Source organism: Dermacentor silvarum, chromosome 9 (assembly GCF_013339745.2).
Source record: "Dermacentor silvarum isolate Dsil-2018 chromosome 9, BIME_Dsil_1.4, whole genome shotgun sequence".
Classification (NCBI taxonomy): Eukaryota; Metazoa; Arthropoda; class Arachnida; order Ixodida; family Ixodidae; genus Dermacentor; species Dermacentor silvarum.
This window is the reverse complement of record NC_051162.1, coordinates 53141188-53168906: the sequence shown is the minus strand read 5'-3', so window position 1 is coordinate 53168906 and position 27719 is coordinate 53141188. Positions and strand designations below refer to the sequence as shown.

General features: G+C 48.4%; 3 protein-coding genes across 3 annotated transcripts in view; 1 reads left to right on the top strand and 2 right to left on the bottom strand.

The window, feature by feature from the left end:
* Positions 1 to 18163: 18163 nt before the first annotated feature.
* On the bottom strand, positions 18164 to 18598 carry LOC119463598 (ataxin-8-like; the record flags this gene model as incomplete). The annotated part of the gene is made up of 1 exon (XM_037724427.1): positions 18164 to 18598. A coding segment is annotated over one exon (435 nt), but the record flags the coding sequence as incomplete, so codon positions are not given.
* Positions 18599 to 18610: 12 nt separating this feature from the next.
* On the bottom strand, positions 18611 to 22376 carry LOC119463597 (ataxin-8-like; the record flags this gene model as incomplete). Its single annotated transcript, XM_049655282.1, has 2 exons — positions 22370 to 22376; positions 18611 to 18978 (listed from the first exon to the last, which is right to left on the bottom strand). Coding segments are annotated over exons 1-2 (375 nt in total), but the record flags the coding sequence as incomplete, so codon positions are not given.
* A 220-nt stretch (positions 22377 to 22596) lies between these two features.
* The window catches only part of LOC119463596 (UPF0746 protein DDB_G0281095-like), a gene marked incomplete at its 3' end in the record, with an annotated part of 6648 nt that continues 1525 nt past the window's right edge, over positions 22597 to 27719 (top strand). Inside the window, exons 1-2 of the mRNA XM_037724425.1 lie at positions 22597 to 22628; positions 24892 to 24960. Coding sequence (XP_037580353.1) covers positions 22597 to 22628; positions 24892 to 24960 — 101 coding nt within the window. The remainder of the gene's footprint in view (positions 22629 to 24891; positions 24961 to 27719) is intronic.

Sequence of the window (27719 nt, the reverse complement as noted above, 5' to 3'; positions counted from 1 at the left end):
ATTTATTGTTATCTGATTATTGTGGAGTTATGTTTTCTTTTCCAAATGGTAATATTTCTGCAATTTATCTTTCATAACATTCGTACGGAAAACACGTGGTGGCTGAGAGCACTCTGCCCAAATCAGCTAGGTGTACTTGTACCTACACAGACACTCCCAGCGATCTCTAGCGAGCATCCTACACACATATATATATATATATATATATATATATATATATGTTAGTACGTAAAGTTGATGCAATTTTCTTCAAAATCTGTTAGTGCAACTCAGGATACTTACCGCTTTTATTTAATAGTTTGTTGTTTACATACTTGATAATGTTTTTTTTCCGAGGCAGATGCAATGTAGAGCCTAACTGGCCCGAAGCTTCTCTGAGCTAGGTAGCAGGGGTAGTGAATGGAACTGTGCGCCTTGTCGTCGAATGCAGCTGATATCTGTCCGCGTAGCAAAAGCCAATCTATAATGTTTTTCGACGATAAGATGGGTAGCAGACGGGTATGCACACAGAAGTACATAGAACAAGTAGCTATATACATTTCACGAAACTGCAGCCCTTGTTTCGTTATGCCACGTGTCCATTAAGCGGGATAGGCCACGCATGGGCACTTATCCAGTGGCGCAAGACGGGACTAGCCGGAATATTCAGAGAACGCAAGAAAACCCATGAATTCGTTGAACATCACTCGCTATTTCATTATTAGGTCTGTGTGTCTTAGTGATACCTATGAACAGACATTAAACGAAGAGGTTTATGTAAGCACGGTGAATATTTAGACTAACAGCTTGCACGGAAACTGTGACAAAAGAGAAGGGACAAACACGGCGCTGGCTTTCGGGCGGGTTGCTCTCTTGCTGTTACTTTTGAAGCTCATTGCGGCTGCCGTATATTATGACTGCACATGCCAGTGACAAACGTCAGCCATGCGAGAATAGAACCCATTTTTCTGTGTAGCTCTTCTCTGGACTAGAACGCCACTATTTTATACTTTTTTTATTTGAATTAAAACTGATGTACCCACTCCAGTCTTGGCTGCCACAACGCAGCCGGGTGTATATGACAAATAAATAAATACATAAATAAATAATTATTTATTAATTACGTTTAAAAATTTACCGTAGTTAAACGCAGATAAACCAAGTTTGTCGAGGGATAGCACGGCTTTGCTTGCTTTGGAAAAGGATACAGAGGCTGCTCGGCGCGGCGCAGCCACGAGTGAAATGACCTTCATGGTGCTTCTAGCTTAAACGCGAACTAAACATCGAAAGCACAGCGCATAAGAAGCTACCAGCACTCGGCGCACTTTGTACACATCGCAGATCGCTTTGAAGATGAGGCCCGTGCGACCGCGCACTAGGTCCACATCGCAGATAGCTTTCAAGGTATGGGCGCCCGCGCGGTGTACGCAGCACGCAGCGCGGTGTACGCGGCGTCCGAGTTTTCCATTCATGCTGTTAAGCCCCAACCAGACGTACGCGTTGTAACGCGTTCGCAGGCGCCGTGCGCCCGAGAGAGTTTGTGGTTGTGAAGAGGAAGAGGCGCTATTTTCTGCCTCTTCCTCTTCACAACCACAATCTCTCTCAGGCGCACGGCGCCTGCGGACGCGGTCCAACGCGTACGTCTGGCTGGGGCCTTAGTCTAAATATGTCCCGTGCTTACGTAAACCTCTTTGTTTAATGTCTGCTTGAAGGTCACATATACGAGACCAGGCGTTTTCTAGGTTTGTACCTGGAGTAGTAGAGCTATCCCTCTAATAAATAAATAAACACAGTGAGCATGCGCATTCAGCATCGTTGAAAGCCTGGCGATGGATAAACACTGCCGATGCGTCAACAGTGATGTCGCCTATATACGTCCGAGAGATCAGCGATTTTAGAAGTTGGCCTGTATCTGCAGCCACACGCAGGACCCCAGTCACCCACTACTTTTCACAGACGACATATATAAATGTATGGGCTTGTACAGACACGAACACGAACATATTGTCACGATGGGGTGCGTTTATTTAAAAGATGAATTGATGAAAAGGGGCCGCGCCGACAACGCGCCGCTACCAAGACAAAGCACACTTTGTTCTCCTCTTCTTTCATCCTTACCGCAGCTTTAGCGTAACACTCCTCCCTTCACAGACGAAGCCCGCTGGGCGAGTAACTGTTACGTCCACTCGGAGTCACGGGGATGACTGCGTTTCAGGCGAGCGACGTGAACAAGCTGCGTCTTCTTAGACCGGTAGCCATTAGACACGAGACCAGCCATCGAATAGGTCACATCACTTAGGTGATTGGTGATGACGAAAGGCTCGGCGTAACGGGCCAGAAACTTCTGGCACAGGAAGCGCTTGCGAAGTGGTGTCCAAAGCCATACAATGTCCCCTTTGTCGTATGACGCATTCTTATGTCGTGAATCGTAGCGGATCTTGGAGTGGTCCTGGGATGCCAATGTACGGAGCTGAGCTATGCGGTGTGCTTCCTCAGTGCGGCAGAGAGTCTGGGCAATAGAAGAGTCCGCATGAGGAGTAAAAAGTAGAATGGTGTCACGGAAGCTGCGGGGTTGTCTGACATAAAGAATATAGAAAGGGCTGTAGCCTGTAGTTTCATGCTTTGCGGTGTTGTAGGCGTATGTGATAAAAGGCAAGATGGCATACCATTTTTGTGCCTGCAATCCACATACATCGAAAGCATGTTGGTAAAAGTTATGCTAGTGCGCTCGACAAGACCATTTGTCTGTGGGTGATACGGGGCCGCGTGGCGAAACTGGCAAGCACAGAGACGCAACAGCTCTTCGACTACGTCCGCCACGAACTGGCGACCGCGATCACGCACGAGAACACTAGTGGGTCCATGACGCAGTATAACGGAGGACAAGAGGAAGCTCGAAACAGCAAGAGCCGTGGCCGTTGGTATTGCTGCGGTTTCTGCATAACGCGTCAGATGGTCGACGCAGATTATAATCCAACGGTTGTCGTTTGTTGAGCGCGGGAATGGGCCGAGAAGATCCACTCCAACCATTTCGAAAGGAGGTGATGGTATGCGCTACAAGGTGAAAGAGTCCGACCGGAGCAGTATTAGGGCTCTTCAATGGCTAGCACTTGTTACAACTGGCCACATACTTTTCTATATCCCGTCGCATACTGGTCCAGTAGAATGCAGTGGTATGTTCTGGTGAAACCCAGGTGCCCAGCGGTCGAGTCGTCGTGCCTAGCATGGAGCACGTGGGTTCTCAAATTTTCAGGGAGCACTAAGAGGAGGCGGGCACCATCAGCCGCATAATTCTTCTTGTAGATCAGGCCATCTTGGATGAAAAAGCCATTGTTGCCTGTCGGCTGAGCAGCTGAGGCGAAGAGGCCATTCAGGCTGCGGTCGTCACGCTGCTCTTCCACGAAGGTGGCCATGTCGGGAAAAAGAATGTCGTCGATGGCGGCCAGAAACTCATCGAAATTGTCGGCGTCACATTCACTTGTTTGTAGAGGGAGCCTCGAAAGACAATTGGCGTCCGCATGATGTCGGCCACTCTTGTAACGTACTGCAAAGTCAAATTCCTGTAAACGTAGCACCCATCGAGCAAGGCGGCCAGACGGGTCGCGGAGACCAACCAACCAACATAGTGAATGGTGGTCAGTAACGATCGTGAAGCGGCGCCCGTAGAGATATGGCCGGAACTTCTGGCCTGCAAAGACCACAGCGAGACACTCTTGCTCAATGACGGTGTAATTCTGTTCGGCCTTGCTCAACGAACGGCTGGCGTATGCAATAGCATGCTCGGCGTCACCAAAGCGCTGGACGAGAACGGCACCGAGGGCGATTCCACTCGCGTCGGTGCGCAATTCTGTTGTGGCAGAGGGGTCAAAATGACGAAGTATGGGTCCGGAAGGGAGAAGGAACTTCCGTTGACGAAACGAGGAATCGCAATCTGCTGTCCAGGTGAAAGGGTTATCTTTGCGCAGCAATGAAGTGAGAGGGTAGGCAGTATCGGCAAAGTTGGCCACAAAACGTCGAAAGTACGAGCAAAGACACAAGAAGCTCTTCAGCTCTCGCTGTGATTGCGGTTGCTTAAAGCCGCTAACTGCAGCGAACTTCTGTGGGTCTGGTCGCACCCCTTGCTTGTCCACTAGATATCCAAGTACTAGCGCCTCTCGTTGGCCAAAGTTACAATTCTTTCAATTGAGTGTAAGGGAGCTTGTTCAAGGCACGTCAAAACAATGTCCAGTCGATAGTTGTGCTCTGCAAAAGAGCGGCCAAAATAACGACGTCTTCAAGCTAACACAAACAAACCTCCCATTTCAGGCCGCGCAGTACCGTGTCCATAAACCTTTTAAATGTTGCAGGCGCGTTGCACAAACCAAGCGGCATGACGTTGAATTCAAACAAGCCGTCTGGGGTCACAAAAGCGGTTTTCTATTTGTGAGCTGAATGCATTGGTATCTGCCAGTAGCCTGATCGGAGATCCACAGATGAAAAGTATGATGCGGAATGAAGGCAGTCAATAACGTCATCGATCCGGGGAAGTGGATACACATCGTTTTTCGTCACACAACTGAGACGCTGGTTGTCGACACAAAACCTCCAGGACCCATCTTTCTTTTTCACGAGGATTACCGACGCAGTCCAAGAGCTAGAGGAATCTTGAATGATGCCCTCGCCTAGCATGTCGTCGACTTGTTCAGCGATGATCTTGCGCTCTGACGCGGACACGCGGTAAGGCTTCTGCCTTATGGAATGCGCGGAACCCGTGTCGATCCAGTGGCGAGCCCGCGTAGCTGGAACGCGAACTTTGCTAGCGTTCTGCTCGAAATCAAATAATGACGCATGCTTGCTAAGGACGCTGACCAGGGCTTGACGCTTCTCTGAAGACAATGACTTGTTGATCATTTTTAGAAAAGCCAACGAGTCTTCCGGGACAACGGGACCAGCCCCGTGCTCTCGGGATTCGTGTGACGTGTCATCAGTTAAAGCGCCTATGCGGGGGCTGGTATTCACTTCAAAAGAGGCAAGTCGCATACCGCTGGGTAGCACCACTCACTGGGAGGCTAAATTTCACACCCACAATGTAGTTGTTCCGCAGGCCACAGAGAGGACGCATCGAGGTACGAGCACACTTTTCTTCACAACCATCGAAGGCACAGGCTCAACAATTGCATCAACTGTATCGGCGTCGACACCGCAAGCAGCAACAAAAACTCTGGATAAGGAACGTGCCGGTAAGACAGCATCTTCAATGACGGCGAGAGTGCATGAACAGGTAGCAGGTTGGTCGGCAAGAGGAGAGAGGAAAAGCTCGCCACTACCGCAATCAACAGTGGCACCGCACTGTTGAAGGAAATCGAGGCCAAGAATTACGTTGTGAGTGGATTGAGCAAGCACTACAAATTCGGCTTGATACACGTTATCAGAGAAATAAACGTTCGCGGTGCACACTCCAATAGGTCGGAGCAACTCTCCACTCACAGCACGAAATGCATTAGCGTTATCCCAGAGAAACATAACTTTACGGCCTAGTCGGGTTTTGAAATCCAGGATGATAACCGAGACACTCGCTCCTGTGTCCACTAAGACCAACGTAGGAACATTGTCCACTAAAACACGAATCTTGTTATGACACATAGTTACTGGCTGAGGCATAGGGGCGTGTAGGTGATGATGGCTGGCGACCTCACCTCCATTGGTCGTGCCGCCTAGTTTCCCGGCGGTGGTGACGTGAGACGTCGTCGCGGAGATGGAGACCTGCGCCGCCGTGAAGGCGGTGGCGTCAAGCTCCGCACAGAAGCTGGTGAGTCGCTCCGGCAATTCGCCTTGTGGTTTGTGCTGCCATCGGAGTCAGAAGGCCAGCGTGTCTCGTCACCTTGCCGATTGCTGCGCCGATCAAAAGTGCGTGGTCGCTCATGCGACGGTGGTGGCTTGCGACGACGATGAGGACAAAATCTGGCGACGTGTCCGCGCATTGGAAGCAGATAGGACGCTCACGGGATGCACTGAAATTGTCATTAGCAGGAGAACTGGCACGGCCATCCCACTTTTGAGAAACTGCAGGTGCTCTGGGTGAGTAACCGCCGTGGAACTGATAACTGGGATGTGCGTTCATAGTAGGGTTTGGCACTCTTGAACGAGGAGCGAAGTTGTAGGCGTCTACGGAGGCGGCGGTGATGGACGTCTCATCAAAGTCGCAGTGAGGAAAGGGCCCTCGAACCTGCAGAGTCGAGAGGGAAGCCGCCTCACGTCGGTCAAGCTCTTCGCGCACCACTTGCCGAATAACTGAGGCAAGGTCGGATGAAGCTGGGACCACGTCAACACTGGCGACGTTAGTTACGTTGGCCAGGCGGCCGAACTTCGGCGTGATACGCCGAGCTTTCAAGGCTTCAAACGTGCGGCAGTGCCGAATGACGTCACTTACGGAGTCCAGACTGTCTTTTCCGGTTAGGAACTGGTACACGTCCTCGGTGATCCCTTTTAGAAGATGACCAACTTTGTCCTCTTCTGACATCTGAGAGTCCAGGGCCTTGCACAATTTCAGCACTTCCTCGATGTACGTCGTGCACGTTTCGCCGGGAACTTGGGCTCGCTGCATTAGGGTTTGTTCTGCACGTTTCTTTTTAGCTGCCGGATCTCCGAAGCACCTCTTGATTTCATCTACGAACCTTTCCCGCGTCGTCATGCCTCCGTCGTGGTTTTCCAACCACACAGACGCGGTTCCCTTGAGGAAGAAGGCAACGTTGTTAAGCTGGGCGGTGGCATTCCAGCCATTGAACTGACTTGTGCGTTGGTAAAAGCTGAGCCATCCGTCCACGTCTTTCCCGGCTTTTCCGGCGAATGTTCGTGGTTCGATGTAGGGCTGCCATTGGGAGCTGCAAGAAGGCGGCGGGTTGTCACCGTCGGAAGCCATCTCTGGGGGCAGACCGGCAATTCGGCGACTTCGGCGGAGCTCCACAGATTGCGCTTGTTCGGGGACGCCGTTGTTTTACCCCACACCGTCCACCAAAACTGTTACGATGGGGTGCGTTTATTTAAAAGATGAATTGATGAAAAGGAGCCACGCCAACAACGAGCCGCTACCAAGACAAGTGCAGTTCGTTCTCCTCTTCTTCCGTCCGTGCAGCAGCTTTAGCGTAACAATATGCTTACTCACCAATCACGAGCGCGAACGGCTAAGATATACGCTTACTGACCTGATGCCGTGCAACCAAAGCAGTTATAGCGTCGCGACCGAGGGCCTCCACTGACAGCAGCTAGTCAGGAACAGGATGTGCCCTTCTATCGTAATTTTGAATTCTCGAGCGTTACTTGAATCAAATAAATAAAGGTTGCGTTCGAGAGAACGACGTTTTCAAAAACCTGGCGAGACTGTTGCCTGTGTTCGTGTACGTATGAACGATACCACATGAAAAACAAAGCGCGCACACAGTGCAGAAGCTCCATATTCGCCTACAAGATTTTTCAAGGGCACTGTTAAACAATGTGAGCGTGCACATGCAATCAGTTTCTATTGATAAGATTCAACAGAGAAGACTATAGGTCAACGCGTCTCCGTCGTAGGTGCACGCGTAAACATGTCGAGAAAAATGCGCGTCGTTTGAGCGACCACCGGCTCATTCAACGCGTGCATCATCCTCACGTTATTTTAATAGCGTAGCTGTTTAAGCTCGAGGTTCCGTTACAAATCGTTCGCAGAAACTCCGCCGAGCTATGACGTCACTGCGTTGCCTAGCAACCAATTGGCGCAGCTGCGCCTGGCTTCGCGGAGCTTCGCACGGGTCTCGTGACGTCAGCGCTCCGACTTCCGCATCGCTTCTCCTAGCCGCGCCGCGCTGCGCCTAGCTCTGACGTCACTATGCGTCGCCTAGCAACCACCTGGCATGTTTGCGCCCGGCCGCGCCTCGCTGCCCCGCCGCTTCCCATACTACGGTGCCATGCTTCCACAGCCGTGTAGGCGGAGAAAAAAAGCCATGACGTCACTGCGCGCCGCTTCGTTCGCTGCCTTCGTATGAAGCTCCGCGACACCGCTACGGCGGCACACCGCTTGCGCCGCCTAGAAAATTCTTGGCATAACATAACATTACGTAGCAAAGCTTCGTTGAAATCTTAGCATAATATAGCAATACATAACAATACATAGCAAAAACTTGGTAAAATCTTCGCATAACATAGCAATAAAAGCAAAACTTGGTAAAATCTTGGCATAATGTAGTAATACAGGGCAAAAACATAGCAAAACATCGTAAACCTTGGTCGAACCCCCGCTACGCTGTTTCTTCAGCCTTGCACCACTAGTGCAAGCTGGCCTGATTTTTTTCTGAAACTACCATAACAGTTAGTTTTAAAACTCCCAATTTCCACCCTGTCTTTTAAAAAAGAAAATTCGTTGTCTTTTCCCGCACCGCGCTGAGACTAATTAAATTCAAATTCCCTTAATTCCGTCTCAGAGGTGGTATAGATGTGGAGTAAAGGGGTTAACGTGTAGAAAACTGTGTTTTCTACACCACGCGATTTTTTTTGGTAAGTATGCAACGTCTGCATATCACTAGTAATTTGAATACCTGTATCCCCAACAGATATAAGCACCTGTAAACCACGATAACATCACCGCAGTGGTGGCCTTGTGACTCGAGGCACAAGGTGCCGCTGGGTAGGTATGCAGTGTGTTCCTAGTCAACCTGGCACGCGTCCTTGAGGATGTCTCTCGAAGGCAGACTCGGGGTCGCTGCCAATGGCTGGGTCCCTGACTATCGGTGGGGTTTCGTTGTGTTCAGCCATCTCGTTCGTACGGAGCCATCAGTCTGGCCCTAGTTGGTCAGGCGTAGATGGTCCGTCGACGAATGGCTGAGGCCCGGTTAGCGGTCCGGTCGGCCCTTCGGGTCAATGGAGAGTGGCGAGCAGCGGAGGAGGATATGAAATCCCATTTTTTATTGTTATTACGCCTCTGTTACGGCTTTAAATTTATTGTTATCTGACTATTGTGGAGTTATGTTTCCTTTGCCAAATGGTAATATTTCTGCAATTTATTTTTCAAAGCATTCGTACGGAAAACACTTGGTGGCTTATCCAGCGCGCAACATTGGACTAGCCAGAATATTAAAACAAAGCAAGAAAACCAAAAAATTCGTTCAGCATCAGGCACTATTTTATTAACAGGTCTGTTTGTCCTAGAGATACCTATGAGCAGACATTAAACGAACAAGTTTCTGTAAGCGAGGTGCATATTTAGACTAACAGCTTGAATGGAAACTTCGACAAAACAGAACAGAACGGATAAACACGGCGCTGGCTTTCAGGCGGGTTGCTCTCTTGCTGTTACTTTTGAAGCTCTTTGCGGCTGCCGTATGTTATGACTGCATATGCCAGTGACAAACGCCAGCCATGCGATATCTGTAGGCAGGTACACCAAGAACGAAATATGGAAGATTATTTACGATCTAGTGATTGGAGAAACACTTCAGCCCACCCGCCCGAAAAAATTAAATGTGCATGTTTCTAGGAAGTGGTTAAGTTTTGTGCCGAATGTCACTGAAAGCAGCGTCTGCCGCCGACGTGAATAGAACCCATTTTTCTGTGTAGCTCTTCTCTGAACTAGAACGCCACTGTTTTATACCTTATTTTATTTTGAATTAAACTGATGTACCCACTGCAGTCATGGCTTCCACAAGGCAGCCGGGTGTATAGGACAAATAAATAAATACATAAATTAAATAATTAATTACTTACTTTAAATATTTGCCGTGGTTGAACGCGCTTAAACCAAGTTTGTCGAGCGATGGCACGGCTTTGCTTGCTTTGGGAAAAGATAGAGACGCTGCTCGGCGCCGTCAGCAACTGCCGCATCTGCAGCTGCACCACAACACAACACACAGATGCTGCTCGGCGTGGCAGCAGCCCGGAGCGAATTGACCTTCATGGTGCTTCTAGCTTCAACGCGAACTAAATATCGAAAGCACAGCGCATAAGAAGCTACCAGCACTCGGCGCACTTTGTACACATCGCAGATACCTTTGAAGATGAGGCCCGCGCGACCGCGCACTTGGTCCACATTGCACATAGCTTTCAAGGTATGGGCGCCCGCGCGGTGTACGCAGCACGCAGCGCGGTGTACGCGGCGTCCGAGTTTTCCATTCATGCTGTTAGTCTAAATATGCTCCGTGCTTACGTAAACCTCTTTGTTTAATGTCTGCTTGAAGGTCACAGATACGGGACCAGGCGTTTTCTAGGTTTTTACCTGGAGTAGTAGAGCTATCGCTCTAATAAATAATTAAACACAGTGAGCATGCGCATTCAGCATCGTTGAAAACGTGGCGATGTCGCTTACGTCCGAGAGATCAGCGAATTTTGAAGTTGGCCGGGATCTGCGGCCACACGCAGGACCCCAGTCACCCACTACTTTTCATAGACGACATATATAAATGTATGGGCTTGTACAGGCACCAACACGAACATAAGCTTACTCACCAATCACGAGCGCGAATGGCGAAAATATAAGCTTACTGACCTGATGCCGTGCAACCAAAGATGTTATAGCGTTGCGACCTTGGGCCTCCACTGAAGGCACCCAGTCAGGAACAGGATGTGCCCTTCTATTGTAATTTCGAATTCCCGAGCGTTACTTGAAGCAAATAAAGTTTGCGTTCTAGAGAACGACGTTTTCAAAAACCTAGTGAGGCTGTTGCCTGTGTTCGTGTACGTATGAACGATACCACATGAAAAAAAAGCGCGCACACAGTGCAGAAGCTCCATATTCGCCTACAAGATTTTTCAAGGGCACTGTTAAACAATGTGAGCGTGCACATGCAATCAGTTTCTATTGATAAGATTCAACAGAGAAGACTATTGGTCAACGCGTCTCCGTCGTAGGTGCACGCGTAAACATGTCGAGAAAAATGCGCGTCGTTTGAGCGACCACCGGCTCATTCAACGCGTGCATCATCCTCACGTTATTTTAATAGCGTAGCTGTTTAAGCTCGAGGTTCCGCTACAAATCGTTCGCAGAAACTCCGCCGAGCTATGACGTCACTGCGTTGCCTAGCAACCCCTTGGCACAGCTGCGCCTGGCTTCGCGGAGCTTCGCACGGGTCTCATGACGTCAGCGCTCCGACTTCCGCATCGCTTCTCCTAGCCGCGCCGCGCTGCGCCTAGCTCTGACGTCACTATGCGCCGCCTAGCAACCACCTGGCATGTTAGCGCCCGGCCGCGCCTCGCTGGACTGCCGATTCCCATACTACGGTGCCATGCTTCCACAGCCGTGTAGGCGGAGAAAAAAAGCCATGACGTCACTGGGCGCCGCTTCGTTCGCTGCCTTCGTATAAAGCTCCGCGACACTGCGACGGCAGCACACCGCTTGCGCCGAATAGAATCTTGGCATAACATAACATTACGTAGCAAAGCTTCGTCAAAATCCTAGCATAAAAGAGCAATACATAACAGTACATAGCAAAAACTCGGTAAACTCTTCGCATAACATAGCAATAAAAGCAAAACTTGTTAAAATCTTGGCATAACGTAGTAATACAGGGCAAAAACATAGCAAAACTTCGTAAACCTTGGTCGACCCCCCGCTACGCTGTTTCTTCAGCCTTGCACCACTAGTGCAAGCTGGCCTCATTTTATTGCGATAGCAATTATATGGACACTTCAACGGGATTTCTGCCGTCGGCGTCGCCGTCGCCGTCAGGTTCCGTATAGATTCCAAGGGCGATAAAATCGTCGCCGCGCGCCGTACGAGTAACAGCGCGCGGGGGAGGCACGCTATCACGGAGAGCCAACGCCAAGCGGGAAGCCAGCGCCGGAGGAAGCGACGGGGGTTGGGGGGGTGGGGGGGGGGGGCGCACTTCTACTCTGCCAACAACCGCGCACGTCGCTCGCTCGCACCGTCGCTTATGTCCACACGGCTCTGACCTTTATGCACCGTGCATTCGCCGCTCAGTTTCCGTTGAAGCGAGATAGACCGCACGTACCTTCGCCCGTTGGGCTGCCAGCGTTTTGACAGTCGTTGTCTGCAGTCATTCAGTGTGATCTATTCATGTATGTTTGTGCGCGCTCACACCACGCTCGTTCAATCAGTTAGTAATAGTCGGGCCACATTTTCCAACGCACGCTACACATGCAATGCTGCCTGGATCGGCAGTGCTGCGCTACAGGTATGTCCCTTCGCACGCGCTGCCCACGGGAAGCGCTTCTCATCAACACCACCGTTTCACACGCGCCTTCTCGTGGTCATCGAGTCTCTCTTCATGTCGGTCTACTTACGCCGCAGCACACCTGCTTACTTAATCAGCTCATGTTTACTACAATTCATATTGCTACCAAAGCCGCTCAGCTTACTTCGTATGACATTGCTGTGTTGCTATCGCATTCATTGCTTCGCCCTTAGGACGAAACTGTGACATTTTTTTTCTAAAACTACCATAACAGTTAGTTTTAAAACTCCCAATTTCCGCCCTGTCTTTTAAAAAAGAAAATTCGCTGTCTTTTCGCGCACCGCGCTGAGACTAATTAAATTCAAATTCCCTTAATTCCGTCTGAGAGGTGGTATAGATGTGGAGTAAAGGGGTTAACGTGTAGAAAACTGTGTTTTCTATACCACGCGTTTTTTTTTTGTAAGTATGCAACGTCTGCATATCACTCGTGATACAAATACCTGTATCCCCAACAGATATCAGCACCTGTAAACCACGATAATATCACCGCAGTGGTGGCCTTGTGACTCGAGGCACAAGGTGCCGCTGGGTAGGTAGGCAGTGTGTCCCGAGCCAACCTGGCACATGTCCTTGAGGATGTCTCTCGAAGGCAGACTCGTGGTCGCTGCCAATGGCTGGGTCCCTGACTATCGGTGGGGTTTCGTTGTGTTCAGCCATCTCGTTCGTATGGAGCCATCAGTCTGGCCCTAGTTGGTCAGGCGTAGATGGTCCGTCGACGAATGGCTGAGGCCCGGTTAGCGGTCCGGTCGGCCCTTCGGGTCAATGGAGAGTGGCGAGCAGCGGAGGAGGATATGAAATCCCATTTTTTATTGTTATTACGCCTATGTTACGGCTTTAAATTTATTGTTATCTGATTATTGTGGAGTTATGTTTCCTTTGCCAAATGGTAATATTTCTGCAATTTATTTTTCAAAGCATTCGTACGGAAAACACTTGGTGGCTGAGAGCACTCTGCCCAAATCAGCTAGGTGTACTTGTATCTACACCGACCCTCCCAGCGATCTCTAGCGAGCATGTTAACAAATATATATGTTTAAAATGTTAGTATGTAGAGTTGATGTAATTTTCTTCAAAATCTGTTAGTGCAACTCAGGATACTTACCGCTTTTATTTGATAGTTCCTTGTTTACATAATTGATAACCTTTTTGCCGAGTCAGGCGCAGTTTAGAGCCTAAGTGACCCGAATCTTCTGTGAGTTGGGTAGCAGGGGTAGTGAATGGAACTGTGCCGCTCGTCGTCGAATGCAGCTGATAGCTTTCCGCGTAGCAAAAGGCAATCTATAATGTTTTTCGACGATAAGATGGTGAACAGATGGGTATGCACACAGAAGTGTATAACAAGTAGCTATATACATTTCAAGAAACTGCAGCCCTTGTGTCGTTATGCCACGTGTCTATTAAGCGGGATAGGCCACGCATGGGCACTTATCCAGTGGCGCAAGACGGGACTAGCCGGAATATTCAGAGAAAACAAGAAAACCCGTGAATTCGTTGAGCATCACTCGCTATTTCATTAATAAGTCTGTGTGTCTTAGTGATACCTATGAACAGACATTAAACGAAGAGGTTTATGTAAGCACGGTGAATATTTCGACTAACAGCTTGCACGGAAAACTCTGACAAAAGAGAAGGGACAAACACGGCGCCGGCTTTCAGGGCGGTTTGCTCTCTTGCTGTTACTGTTTGAAGCTCTTTGTGGCTGCCGTATATTATGACTGCACATGCCAGTGACAAACGTTAGCCATGCGAGATCTGTAGGTAGGTACACCGAGAACGAAATGTGGAAGATTATTTAGGCTGTAGTGATAGGAGAAACACAATCAACCATTTCTCCTGAAAAAAAAAAAATAAATGATTATGTTTCCGGGACGTGGTTAAGTTTTATGGCGAATGTCGGTGAAAGCAGCGTCTGCCGCACGCGAGAATAGAACCCATTTTTCTTTGTAGCTCTTCTCTGAACTAAAACGCGACTGTTTTATAACTTATTTCATTTTGAATAAAAACTGATGTACCCACTGCAGTCATGGTTGCCACGAGGCAGCCGCGTGTATTGGACAAATAAATAAATGAATACATAAGTTAAATATTTATTTACTTTTGAAAGTTTCCCATGGTTGAACGCAGTTAAACCAAGTTTGTCGAGCGATAGCACGGCTTTGCTTGCTTGGAGAAAGGATACAGACGCTGCTCGGCGCGGCAGCAGCCGCGAGCGAATTGACCTTCATGCTGCTTCTAGTTTCAACGCGAACATCGAAAGCACAGCGCATAAGAAGCTACCAGCACTCGGCGCACTTTGTACACATCACAGACGCTTTGAAGATGATGCACGCGCGACCGCGCGCTTGGTCCACATCGCAGATAGCTTTCAACGTATGGGCGCCCGCCCGGTGTACGCAGCAGCCGCCGGTAGTGGCAGGCTGAGTCCCAGTTTGACACTGGCTGAGCTAGAAGGTCAGATGCACGGAACTAGCGTTTTCTGGGTTTGTACCTGGAGTAGTAGAGCTATCGCTCTAACAAATAAACACAGTGAGCATGCGCATTCAGCATCGCTGAAACAGTGGCGATGGATAAACACTGCCGATGCGTCAACAGCGATGTCGCCTACGTCCGAGAGATCAGCGAATTTTGAAGTTGGCCGGGGTCTGTGGCCACACGCAGGACCCCAGTCACCCACTACTTTTCACAGACAACATATATAAGTGTATGGGCTTGTACAGGCACGAACACGAACATATGCTTACTCACCAATCACGAGCGCGAACGGCGAAGATATAAGCTTACTGACCTGATGCCGTGCAACCAAAGCAGTTATAGCGTTGCGACCTAGGGCCTCCACTGAAGGCACCCAGTCAGGAACAGGATGTGCCCTTCTATCGTTATTTCGAATTCCCGAGCGTTACTTGAAGCAAATAAAGGTTGCGTTCTAGAGAATAACGTTTTTAAAAACCTAGCGAGGCTGTTGCCTGTGTCCGTGTACGTATGAACGATACCACACGAAAAAAAAAAAAAAAACGTGCACACAGGGCAGAAGCTCCATAACAACCCTACAAGTTTTTTCAAGGGCACTGTTAAAGAATGTGAGCGTGCTCATGCAATCAATTTCTATTGATAAGATTCAATGGAGAAGACTATCGAAGCGTTTGCAAATGAAAGTAGCCGTCGCGTAAGCATGTCGAGGAAAAGGCGCGTCGTTTGAGGACCACCGGCTCATTCAGCGTATGCACCATACTCGCGTTATTTTAACAGCGTAGCTGTTTAAGCTCGAGGTTCGGCTACAAATCGTTCGCAGAAACTCCGCCGAGCTATGACGTCACTGCGTTGCATAGCAACCACTTGGCACAGCTGCGCCTGGCTTCGCGGAGCTTGGCACGGGTCTCGTGACGTCAGCGCTCCGACTTCCGCATCGCTTCTCCTAGCCGCGCCGCGCCGCGCTGCGCCTAGCTCTGACGTCACTATGCGTCGCCTAGCAACCACCTGGCATGTTTGCGCCCGGCCGCGCCTCGCTGGACCGCCGCCTCCCGTACATCGCCAAGCTTCCACAGCCGTGTAGGCGGAGAAAAAAAGCCATGACGTCACTGCACACCGCTTCGTTTGCAGCCTTCGTATAAAGCTCCGCGACGCCGCGACGGCGGCACATCGCTTGCGCCACCTAGAAAAACCTTCGCATAACATAGCAATAAAGGCAAAACTTGGTAAAATCTCGGCACAATGTAGTAACACAGGGCAAAAACTTGGCAAAACTTCGTAAACCTTGGTCGAACCCCAGCTACGCTGTTTCTTCAGCCTTGCACGACTAGTGCAAGCTGGCCTGATTTTTTTCTGAAACTCCCATCACAGTTAGTTTTGAAACTCCCAATTTCCGCCCTGTCTTTTAAAAAGGAAAATTCACTGCCTTTTTTCCGCACCGCGCTGAGACTAATTAAATTGAAATTGCCTTAATTCCGTCTGAGATGTGGTATAGATGTGGAGTAAAAGGGTTAACGTGTAGAAAACTCTGTTTTCTATACCACGCGTTCTTTCTTTTTTAAGTATGCAACGTTTTGCGACACGATAACGAGATTGCTGCAACTTGTCTTAGCTAAAATTTGTTTTGTGAAAAAAAAAACGTGTTTGAAAAGTAGTCGCACTTACGCGATCTGGATAGATTTTTATGCACAATATAAAAATTTAGGCGATAATGAAAAATATTCGGGACCCATTTTGCGACTGTACTCATCTAAACATACCAAGCTGGGTCATCAACTGCGGTGACGTCATCGGGTTTTCCCACTAGGCTGAGGCATCGTTCATGTACACAGGGTGCATTTTAGATAGTAGATGTAATTAGAGATCAATGCCAGAAATAGGTTCCCGCGATTAGTCTTTAAAAACTTGCTGTGCGTGCTCTGGCGTGCTTGCTACCTCAACGCACCGTAGTAGAAATATTGATGCATGAACGCTGAAATCTCAAACTCAACTCAGTTAATCGGCAAATGTTTTCATAAAAAGGCTATTAGAAGCACAGCACTAGTGCCGTCGCTAGTTTTTACTGTCTGCTTCTTTTTTTCGAATAATGCATCTTCGTCGTATTGCCACTAAACTTCCTTACATACATGATCTCGTCAATTCTTTACCGATAAATTGACTATAGTGTCACGTGGTAGTGACGGTCAAGAACACAGTATCAAAAGTGTGAATGACGAAACTAACTCTTTATTGGGCGAACCTGTGTCCAGAAAAACAGGCTACCCTCAAAGCACAACGATAGCGACGAACACAGCCGGCGATGGTCGAAATCTAATCAGCTGGTCAAGCTCGTCGGCTTTTATACATGAGTCGTCGAAGCTTCCAGAATAATCGCTGATGCAGGCATGCTTCCCAGAAAGTGCTATACTCGCGGACAACTTTCTGTGGTAATGAAGGGAAAGCTACGGAGGCAAAGCGCGCACAAGCTAGAACGCTTCTGAAAAGAGTCCCTCGTTTTAGACCACGTTGGTTTAGGCTGGGGAAGAGAAAACATAAACAGCCTATTAGCAGCAGTTAAATAAGACAGAACACACTACTGCGCGTAAAAGTTTACTTATTTTGTGGCTTTTCCCTTCCGCGTCTGGGCAAACGCGAAACCGTCGCACGTGAAAGCTGCGTCGATTCAGCGTCCATTCCGAGCAACCAAAAGCACTGTCAAACGCTACCGGACTACTTGGCGCGATAACACATGTGCAGTATCCACGCGCCCGTAGCTTTCCCTTCATTGCCATAGAAAGTTGTCCGCGAGTATACACAATTCGCGTCGCGCATAAATGCAATCAGATTACACAAGGTTCCGTGAGAACAGACAGCGGATAGAACCATCGATAACAATCGAGAAAGTTCCGATACACGCAGGCGCGCCTGCGCCGTGCGATAACGTTTTTTAGACGGTCAAACGTAAAACCCCTCTATATAAAAAGTAGCGACACTCTCCTCCACCGCCTTCCCTCCTCCTCGTTTCTCCTTTCTTTCGCGCTCCTTTCTCGACCGTTGCGCCGCCTACTCCGCTTGAAACACGTGCACTTGTTTATCTTTCGCCGCTGATCATATTCGACGATCGCCGACTGTGTTCGCCGCTATCGCCGTGCTCCTCGCCAGTCGGTAGACGCTTCTCGGGCGAAAATGGCGATGGAGCGTGATCGTAAACAAACGCAGCCAGCGCCCGGGGGCTCGACGGTCCACGTGATGCCACTAGGCCAATACCGACGCGGCGTCGACCTCGGACAGGGTGTGCGAGGAGGCGGCGGCATTCTTCAAAGCGTGACGCTACTTTTTATATATAGGGGCTTTAGGTCAAACGCGGTCAGCTGATAAAGATAAACAAGCACACGTGTCAATAGGGTCTAACAGAACTCGTAGGTATATGACGTCACGGCGAGCTAGTGCGGGACCTTTAAGGCACCGTTGCAACTCAACTTTCGATTTCGCGCTTTTTCTGGCTTTACGAAGACTGCTCCCACAGTAAGATTTTCTTTAAGCTAAGCTTTCTTTGGCCTTATCCTTCGACTATTCCTTCGACTGTTCCTTCGACTATTCCTTATCCTTCGACTATTCGACTGCTGCTGCTGCTGCTGCTGCTGCTGCTGCTGCTGCTGCTGCTGCTGCTGCTGCTGCTGCTGCTGCTGCTGCTGCTGCTGCTGCTGCTGCTGCTGCTGCTGCTGCTGCTGCTGCTGCTGCTGCTGCTGCTGCTGCTGCTGCTGCTGCTGCTGCTGCTGCTGCTGCTGCTGCTGCTGCTGCTGCTGCTGCTGCTGCTGCTGCTGCTGCTGCTGCTGCTGCTGCTGCTGCTGCTGCTGCTGCTGCTGCTGCTGCTGCTGCTGCTGCTGCTGCTGCTGCTGCTGCTGCTGCTGCTGCTGCTGCTGCTGCTGCTGCTGCTGCTGCTGCTGCTGCTGCTGCTGCTGCTGCTGCTGCTGCTGCTGCTGCTGCTGCTGCTGCTGCTGCTGCTGCTGCTGCTGCTGCTGCTGCTGCTGCTGCTGCTGCTGCTGCTGCTGCTGCTGCTGCTGCTGCTGCTGCTGCTGCTGCTGCTGCTGCTGCTGCTGCTGCTGCTGCTGCTGCTGCTGCTGCTGCTGCTGCTGCTGCTGCTGCTGCTGCTGCTGCTGCTGCTGCTGCTGCTGCTGCTGCTGCTGCTGCTGCTGCTGCTGCTGCTGCTGCTGCTGCTGCTGCTGCTGCTGCTGCTGCTGCTGCTGCTGCTGCTGCTGCTGCTGCTGCTGCTGCTGCTGCTGCTGCTGCTGCTGCTGCTGCTGCTGCTGCTGCTGCTGCTGCTGCTGCTGCTGCTGCTGTTGTTGTTGTTGTTGTTGTTGTTTGTTGTTGTTGTTGTTGTTGTTGTTGTTGTTGTTGTTGTTGTCTGGCACGACGCGCATCTGTTTGTTCACGACGCGCATCTACATGGCAGGAGCGTTGCAGAGAGGAAAAACGACGGGAGAGACTCGTTTGGACTTTTCCATCACGCCGCCACATTGCCCTCTCGACAGCTGTCCGTGAGACTTCTGCAAAGGCATTGCAGAAGCTGCGCAACTGTCCAGAGGGGACGCAGACAGAACGGCAGAGGAGGTGAAGAGATGAGGCGGGCAGAACCAACGCCGTCATGAAACCAGTGAATAACAGCTTTGCCACTTTTCAGTCGTGGTAGTTCGGATGCACGGGAGGAGCGCGGGAGAGGGAAAACGCGACGAAACAAGGACACGCTGCTACGAGACACGGCAGCAGTTGTTGACAAACAGGATAAACTCAAGGTACGGTACGGTACATTTCTGCATTCCTGGAAAATAAACACCTTGCATATTTCGAGAGCGGGCGACTGATGCTGGGTGTGAAGGCGCGAAGCCACATGAAAGCACCGCAGCGTCTAGATGACACTGCGGAAGCGGCCGCCCATAAAATGAACACTTCTGTTGCCACTCTGGCAGCTTTGTGGCTGTGGTGTTGCTGAAGGTGGCGGGTTCACTCGCGGCCACGGTAGCCGCATTTCGACAGGAGCGAAATGAAAAACGCCTGTGTGCTTTATTTTAGATGTAAGTTAAATAATCTGAGGTGGTGAAATCCAATCCGGAGTCCCTCACTACCACCTACCTCACGATCAGATTGTGGGTTTAGTACGCGAAGCCCCATACTTTAAATAAAGTTTACCACTTCTGCCACGACGCGATCGGCCTTGTGGGGCAATGACAGCGCTAACATTTTGGCAGGGCATGATCAATGGCGCACAACAACGCCTCAAGTAAAACACGTCTCGCTGTGTGTTGTGTGTTACAAGTAGATAAACGCAAGCGGTGCACGTAAGGGACCTTCTACGTCAGATCAACTTTCAAGTATTGCATCAAACGCTGATGAACTTAAACATTCGCCGTAAACATCACCGCCCACTATCGTCAATCAACGCAAACAGCACTGAAAGCTTCGCTTACATCGATTCTCACAGTGCGTGGGATCCGCATAACTTTTTCTCGCTTTTTAATTATTATTGTTCAAGGGTAATTTATTAATACAGATGAACTCATTTATCTGTTTAGTGTCTCTTTACACAACGGGATAAGGTTGCCGCGTTGTGTTAATATTTTTTAACATTATTATTCCAGACCATGACATGCACCGACAAGCGAAGAAGTGGGCGGGAGTGGATAAGTAGAAGAAGAAGAAGAAGCAGCATGGCCGCCACTGCCTGTGTCCCAGCTCCCTAGTCAGCTTCCATTTGGAAGGCCGTAGTCTATTCAACCTGCCAGTCTATTCAACTTGCCAATCAGACGAAGAGGAGCGACGCTTACGAGAACCAGGGTGCGTAGTTGCCTATTAACACAAATCATCGCATACCTATTCGGCGTTAACTGCGTCCACCTAAGCCTTGCGCTGAAGCGATCTTGCTTGCTATTTCTGCTTTATGCATCAAAACAGTTGTCATCGTCCTTGTTGTTATCTACATTCGACAAGTACTCATGAGAAGACGTTGGCCAAGGTTCGAAACAGTTATCGCTCGCCTGTAGCTAGCAGCATCCTCCTGCTCTTCCCTCAAGTGTGTTTTCCAGTTTACCACATGGCAGAAGAGTATGTGCCAGTAACCATACATAAGTGAGGCGCGACAGATAACAGCAGTTGATTTCATTTGACGTCCACAAAAATTTCACCGATGATTACGATACTCCCTAATGCTAAATTCGAGCGCAGCTCTACACGTGTTTTCATTTCGCGTGTCAATATTTTGTACTATGATTACATAAATACCCGTTTTTTTAATTAGGAAGACAACGCGGCGAGTAGCCTAGCTGGCGCGGACAATCTGTCTCGTGCAGCACATGGTAAACGGAGCGAAGTGAGGCGCGACTGCCTCGCTAATCAGGAGATCGCGAGAGGGAACGCGTGGTCGACGGAGCAGCCGCCGCAGACAGTCCTCCGCTCATGCAGCGCTTTGTTTCCATACAGACGACGCGCGCTACTCTGGCACCATATCGTAACCATCGTCGCCCCACAGCCCGTCTTGCGCGGCGCTACGCTTTTTTTCTCACACTTTTCGTCGCGGGGAAATCGTATCACCAGTGTCAGCAGCGACAACACCCAAGGGAGCTTCACATCAAGCCTTACTCGGAGCCTCTCGCCATCGCCTCTTGCAGGAGCTGTGATCCCCGTCACACACGCTGATACCGCGGACTGACCTCAGCATCTGACCCCGCGGACGAGGGTAGCCACTTCACGCCATCCTGCCCCCCCCCCCCCCTCGGATCGGCAGATGAGATTGCCCACGCGACTGTGGATGTCATGGCCGCCGACAACTTAGCGCATGCGCATGCCGTCGCTCCTCCACTCCTCCTCCGCCTATAGTGCCTTATGTTTTCATTGTGGCTTCCTCCTCCGCTTTCCTCTTCGTGTTGCCAACGGTCTCGCGCGGGGGGGGGGGGGGGGGGGGGGGGGGGGGGCGAAAGGTTACTTCTTTCCCCTCCCGCTGCCTCCGTGTTCGGTTTTTCATCCTTCGCTCTGCTCGTTCGCTCGGTTACGCAGCCGACGCTCAACGCAGTAACTGACGCTTAAGAGCAGCGCTCTAAAACCAACGAAGTGTGCGTTCCACGTGGCAATCATAGCTATAAGCAATGGTTCGGCAGTTGCTGAGTCACTCAATGAGCGCAGATAGTTTTCTCAAATCACTTTTGGGACCACTGGTGTCGCAACTCATGGTCACGTAATTAAGCGGCAATTGCATTTCGCGCATTGTGTGTGTAAAGTGCGGAAAAAATAATTATGCAATACAAAGCGCGCTGAAAACGACTGAATGGGATGATTTAGGATGCAATAAAACATTCCCATCGATTGATCACGCACAGTTATATCTAAGATTAAAACTGTTTCAATATTCAATTAGCCAGATAATAAACCCATGCACAAGGTTTATCTTCGCACTGAAGAGAAATGATGACCGAACAACATAGGTATCTTTATCGTATATTGCACCAGTTTTTTATAACGGCTTGGTTAACCTAGCTGAGAAACCGTGTATATAGTTCACATCATACAAAAGGCTTTCATTGTTATATTTGCCTATTCTACAGTTCCTAATAAGTCCTTAGTCTACTTAACCGATAAAAATTTACTTATCTCCATATGTAAACCTTTCAGTTCACCGACAGTGGCATGTGAATTTTCCGTCTCTGTCATTTCTGAGTTAAGCGCTGCTTGCTGGTAAATAAGTGCCAACTATAGCTCACCTATCATTGTTGTGTTACGGCGCTAAATGTTTCGTTAACTTATTCGCGCTTCGTAAGGTGGTAAAATGTGCAAATAAGTAGCACTACTTATAATAACCAAAGTGAGCTTTCTGGTTGCTGCAGGGCTTCACAAATTGAGGGCGGATTTCTGGCCACTGACTGGCCATTTACGGGTGAATATTCGGCTCACAGCAGCTGCACTTTGCCTCCAGCGACGCCGCACTGCGATGAAGTTGGTGGACGAAGTCGCTGCCTCCAGGTGAGTGAACGTTAAGGTGGCGGTCCCACTCCGGCGGCACGAGCCCCCCGTTTTCAGTACTTTTGGACCAACCGTGGCGGCTCTTCTACTTAAGATATGAAGTTGTAGTATAAACCATAAAATGCTTAATTCTTGTAGATTCCAACTATGTATAATATAAAGAAATTGATTGGTGTGATTGAGAAATAAATGTTCAAGAACAAGCATGAGATAGATGGTTTTTCGGAACTGTATCTCAGTTGTGACCATATTTAGAAGAAACTACCGCACTTACTGCATTGCGGTCTGCTCTGTAGCTTTAGGACATATTTATCTAGTTCCTAGACGTAGCAAACTAATTTTGAATTTTTACTTTTTGGATAATTTGCTTTTGAAAATTGCCACATATTGCAATCTTCTGTTGTAAACAGCCCGGCAACTACATGCTCAAGGAAGCTAAATTTTGGATAAAGTAGAGTTCAAGGAATTTCCATTTAGGACACAAAATTTCATTCATGTAACTTTATTAGTTTGAAAGCGGAGCTTCGTAGCTTTATTACCTTCCCGCAAAAAATGGGCAAAAATGAAACCACAAATCTAAATATTGCTTACTTTCGGCTGCATTATTAGGAAAACTAATAAAGTTACATGAATGAAATTTTGCGTCCCAAATGTAAATTCTCTGAACTCTACTTTATCCAAAATGTATCTTCCTTGAGCATGTAGTTGCCGGGCTGTTTACAACAGAAGATTGCAATATTTGGCAATTTTCAAAAGCAAATTATCCAAAAAGTAAAAATTATTTTCTACGTCTAGGAACTAGATAAATATGTCCTAAAGCTACAGAGAAAGCTGCAATGCAGTATGTGCGGTAGTTTCTTCTAAATATGGTCACAACTGAGACAGAGTTCGCAAAAACCATGTATCTCATGCTTGTTCTTGAACATTTATTTCTAAATCACACCAATCAATTTCTTTATATTATATATAGTTGGAATCTACAAGAATTAAGCATGTTATGGTTTATACGACAACTTCATACCTTAAGTAGAAGAGCCGCCACGGTTGCTCCAAAAGTGCTGAAAACGGGGGGCTCGTGCCGCCGGAGTGGGACCGCCACCAGAAACGCACGACACACTGCCGTAAGCTCGGTCCTTATATCACTGTGCACGACGGATGAATAAGAATTTGACTTCGAATCAAACGTTCTGAGCTCCACGTTAACGCAGGCAAAAGTATGTAAGGAACACTCGATAAACTTATTAAGGGCCGTTGTGGGGCCAAAATCACGAAGTACTTTCGACTGTATAGTATATTTCAATTCTGTCGGCCGATTTCAAAAGGCGTCTGGGAGTTTTCTTTTGCGAGCGGTATTTCACGTCTCTGAATTTCAAACCGATATCCCAGCAAAGAGTGTAATAAGCGCGTGGGCTAATAATAAGCTCGTGGGTAGATAATCGACCGGCACTGTGTGTGGATTGCGTGCGTGCGTGTGCGCGTGTGCGCGTGTGCGTGTTGCATCTCGGGCCATATACCGTGCCGATTGGTATTCGTTTTGTACCTGAAGTTCAGTCTACTTTGGCGAAGCGTTCGCGTATTGCATGCTATACTGACTCGAAATAGATGACAAATTTGTCGTACCTTTTAAATAAGTATTAGGGCCTCATCTAAAGTCATAAAATGTTGACGAATATTGTTGAACGGCATTTGTATCGTGCCTACTCTTTGTTTAAACAAAATTTTAATTTGAAAAACGAAAGATGAGGGCAATATCATATTGAAAGAGATCTTCCTAGAATATTGGGGGGATGATAAGAGTGAAGAGTGTAAAAAAAATTATACGGATCCCACGCACTGTGGGAATCGATGTTAGCGAAGCTTTCTGTACTGGTTGCGTTGATTGACGCTAATTGACGGTGATGCTTACAGCAATGTTTAAGCTCACCAGCGTTTAGTGCAATAGTGGTGAGATTGTGTTAAACGTTAATTGCGTGCACCACTTGTGTTTGTCTACGTAGTACACAAAACACAGAGCGAGGCATTTTTGTGCGTCGTTGTTTATAACCAGCGAGAAGGCTAGCGCAGCCATTGCCTCGCCCGGCGAAACGCATGGTGGAAAAATGCTAACGTTAACGTTACGTGCAAAGTCCACAATCTGATTATGAGGCACGCAGCAGTGGACGACTCCGTTTTAATTTTGACAACCTGGGATTCTTTATAACGTGCACCTAAATCTGAGTACAAGAGCATCTTTTTTTTTTCTTTTTGCATTTCTCCCCCGTAGAAATGCGGCGGCCATGGTCGCGATTGAACCCGCGATCTCGAGCAACACCATCGCCACAAAACTACCACGGTGAGTACAGAAGTGTTGATTTCACGGGTGGCCGCTTCCGTAGCGTAATCTAGAGTGCTTTAATAGGACTTTGCGGTTTCTCGCTCCAAGTCAGTTATCCGCTTGACAAATTGATACTGCGTTTCTTTCACTCGAGGAAGGAGGCAGGTTAGCGTGCATCTCCTTTACTACTTAAGCTGCGGCGGCTGACCGTGAGCGCACGCGTCCTATCTTGGAGCCAATGTGCGCTGGGTTTGAAGGCTAGCCGACCGGAAATATCTGATGGCCTCGTGTGGGCCTTGTTCTCGCACGTCTAGTTCGCGTTGAAGAGAGAGGCAACACGAACGGGAACTCGCTCGTCGCTGATGCCACTCTTCGTCGCGTCAGTGTTCTGACAACAAGTGTCCGCGGTCATCGAGCGGGATGTGTTCGTGGTGGCCTGTGCGGCGCGTTACACCATGCTTGTTAATTTAGTTAGTAAGCGAATGGTTACAGCATTTTATGCAGCTGATAAAACTACTAACGTTACTTAGTATAGCTTAGTATAGAAATAGTAGGAACGCACCGTAGCGTAACTTGAATTTAAATATATCGCGTTCCTCCGCCACTGCTGCCGTGTCTAGCAGTAGTGTTTCCTTGCATTCTTAGGTCACCTTTTCCTCTCCCACCCTCCTATACACCACCGCCGTATGCATCAGCGGCCACCTGACGCAACAGCACCATTCCGCCGAGAGACCGGGAATCGCTCAGCATTATTTATTTAAAATGTAGAAGAGCAGAGGGGATATTTCTTCTGTCGCGAACTGCAAGAACTGCAGCAGAGACTTAAGTCTGTGGGATGCGAATATGTGCGAGTTTCACGCGCTCATGCAACACAAGGAGCGCCCGTATTTACGACCATTTGTCATACCCACCTTTCCGAGAGCCAGAAACAAGCTAGCTCTCCAAGCAACCCCAGATATCCGCTGGACGTCCTATGGATATCCGTTTCCGATATAAACGGACATCCGATGGACGTCCGAATTGAATCCTGTGATGGAGGTGTTTCGGACGGTATGTGTGTCGTGTATATATATGTGTGTCTGCACACACACAACACACACACCCACACACACACACACACACACACCACACACACACACACACACCACACACACACACACACACACACACACACACACACCACACACACACACCACACACACACACCACACACACACACACACACACACACACACACACACACACACACACCACACACACCACACACACACACACACACACACACACACACACACACACACCACAACACACACACACACACACACACACACACACACACACACACACACACACACACACACACACACACACACACACACACACACACACACACACACACCACACACACACACACACACACACACACACACACACACACACACACCACACACACACACACACACACACACACACACACACACACACACACACACACACACACACACACACACACACACACACACACACACACACACACACCACACACACACACACACACACACACACACACACACACACACACACACACACACACACACACACACACACACACACACACACACACACACACACACACACACACACAACACACACACACACACACACACACACACACACCTTGAAGCAGCGATAGTTGAATGCATCAAGCACCCAACCTGTTATAACAACCGGTCGGGTGCTTCAACGCATTTCACTGTCGCCGCTCTGCTGCAAATAAACCAAAACAGTGCCCTCACACCAGCTTCAAAGTACAAATATTTTACTGCTACCTTATCATTTATTATAAAGTCCACAAAGCACACATGAATACTGTTCAAAGTAACAAATATACACGCTGATAAAGAGAAAATTTTGAAGATCTAGATATCATGACTGAAGTTGGAACAGAGTGAAGACAAAAAACAAAACTAGAAACTCCTTTCAGCATGTCAAACAGAGTCTAACAAATTATCATACTTATTTTATTTTCTGGACCTGTCAAAACTTACGAGGATTCATAATAAGCACATGCTTTAGAATAAAGAAAAAAAACTCACAAGCAAGAATAAACGTGTGGCGGAAATCAAAGAAACACAATGCGTAGTGGAAGTGTAAGCATTAAGGCTTACATAATACAGTAAGGTATGAGAACAGGCTAGACAAAGGGCGGCGAAAAAGGTGAGACGAAGACAAACATTGTCTTCATCTCACTTTCTTTGCCGTTCTTTGTCTCGTTTTGCGCTGATTAAAATAGACAAACAACAGTCTACACAGAATAATGTAAGATATAATTCCAACACAATTATGTACATGTTAGAAATAGAACGCATTTCAAAGATATGAAAAACGTAAAATGTGACGCACCTGCAAGCTCATTGCGATGGAAAGGTTTAACCATAAAGCAAGTGCTGTCATTTCTGCTAGTTCGAGGAACTTATGTATTCTTTAACAATAATAAAAATTTATTATTATGTATACAAGGAGCATTTTTTTTTCATTGAGAAGCTTAGTACGAAAAGAATTAGGTGCATGACACTTGAAACTGCGAACTTTTTGTGCTTTGGCAACAAGAACGATATATCGAGACAGCCATTACACATACTCATAATTAGATGCGGAAATGTCTGCCACAAATGAATTTTTGTAACATGTTACCAGTACAGTAAATGCACTTAGCGACCGCAAAATAGTGAATAGTTTTTACCTCTTTAAACATAAATACATTCACCTTAATGCTA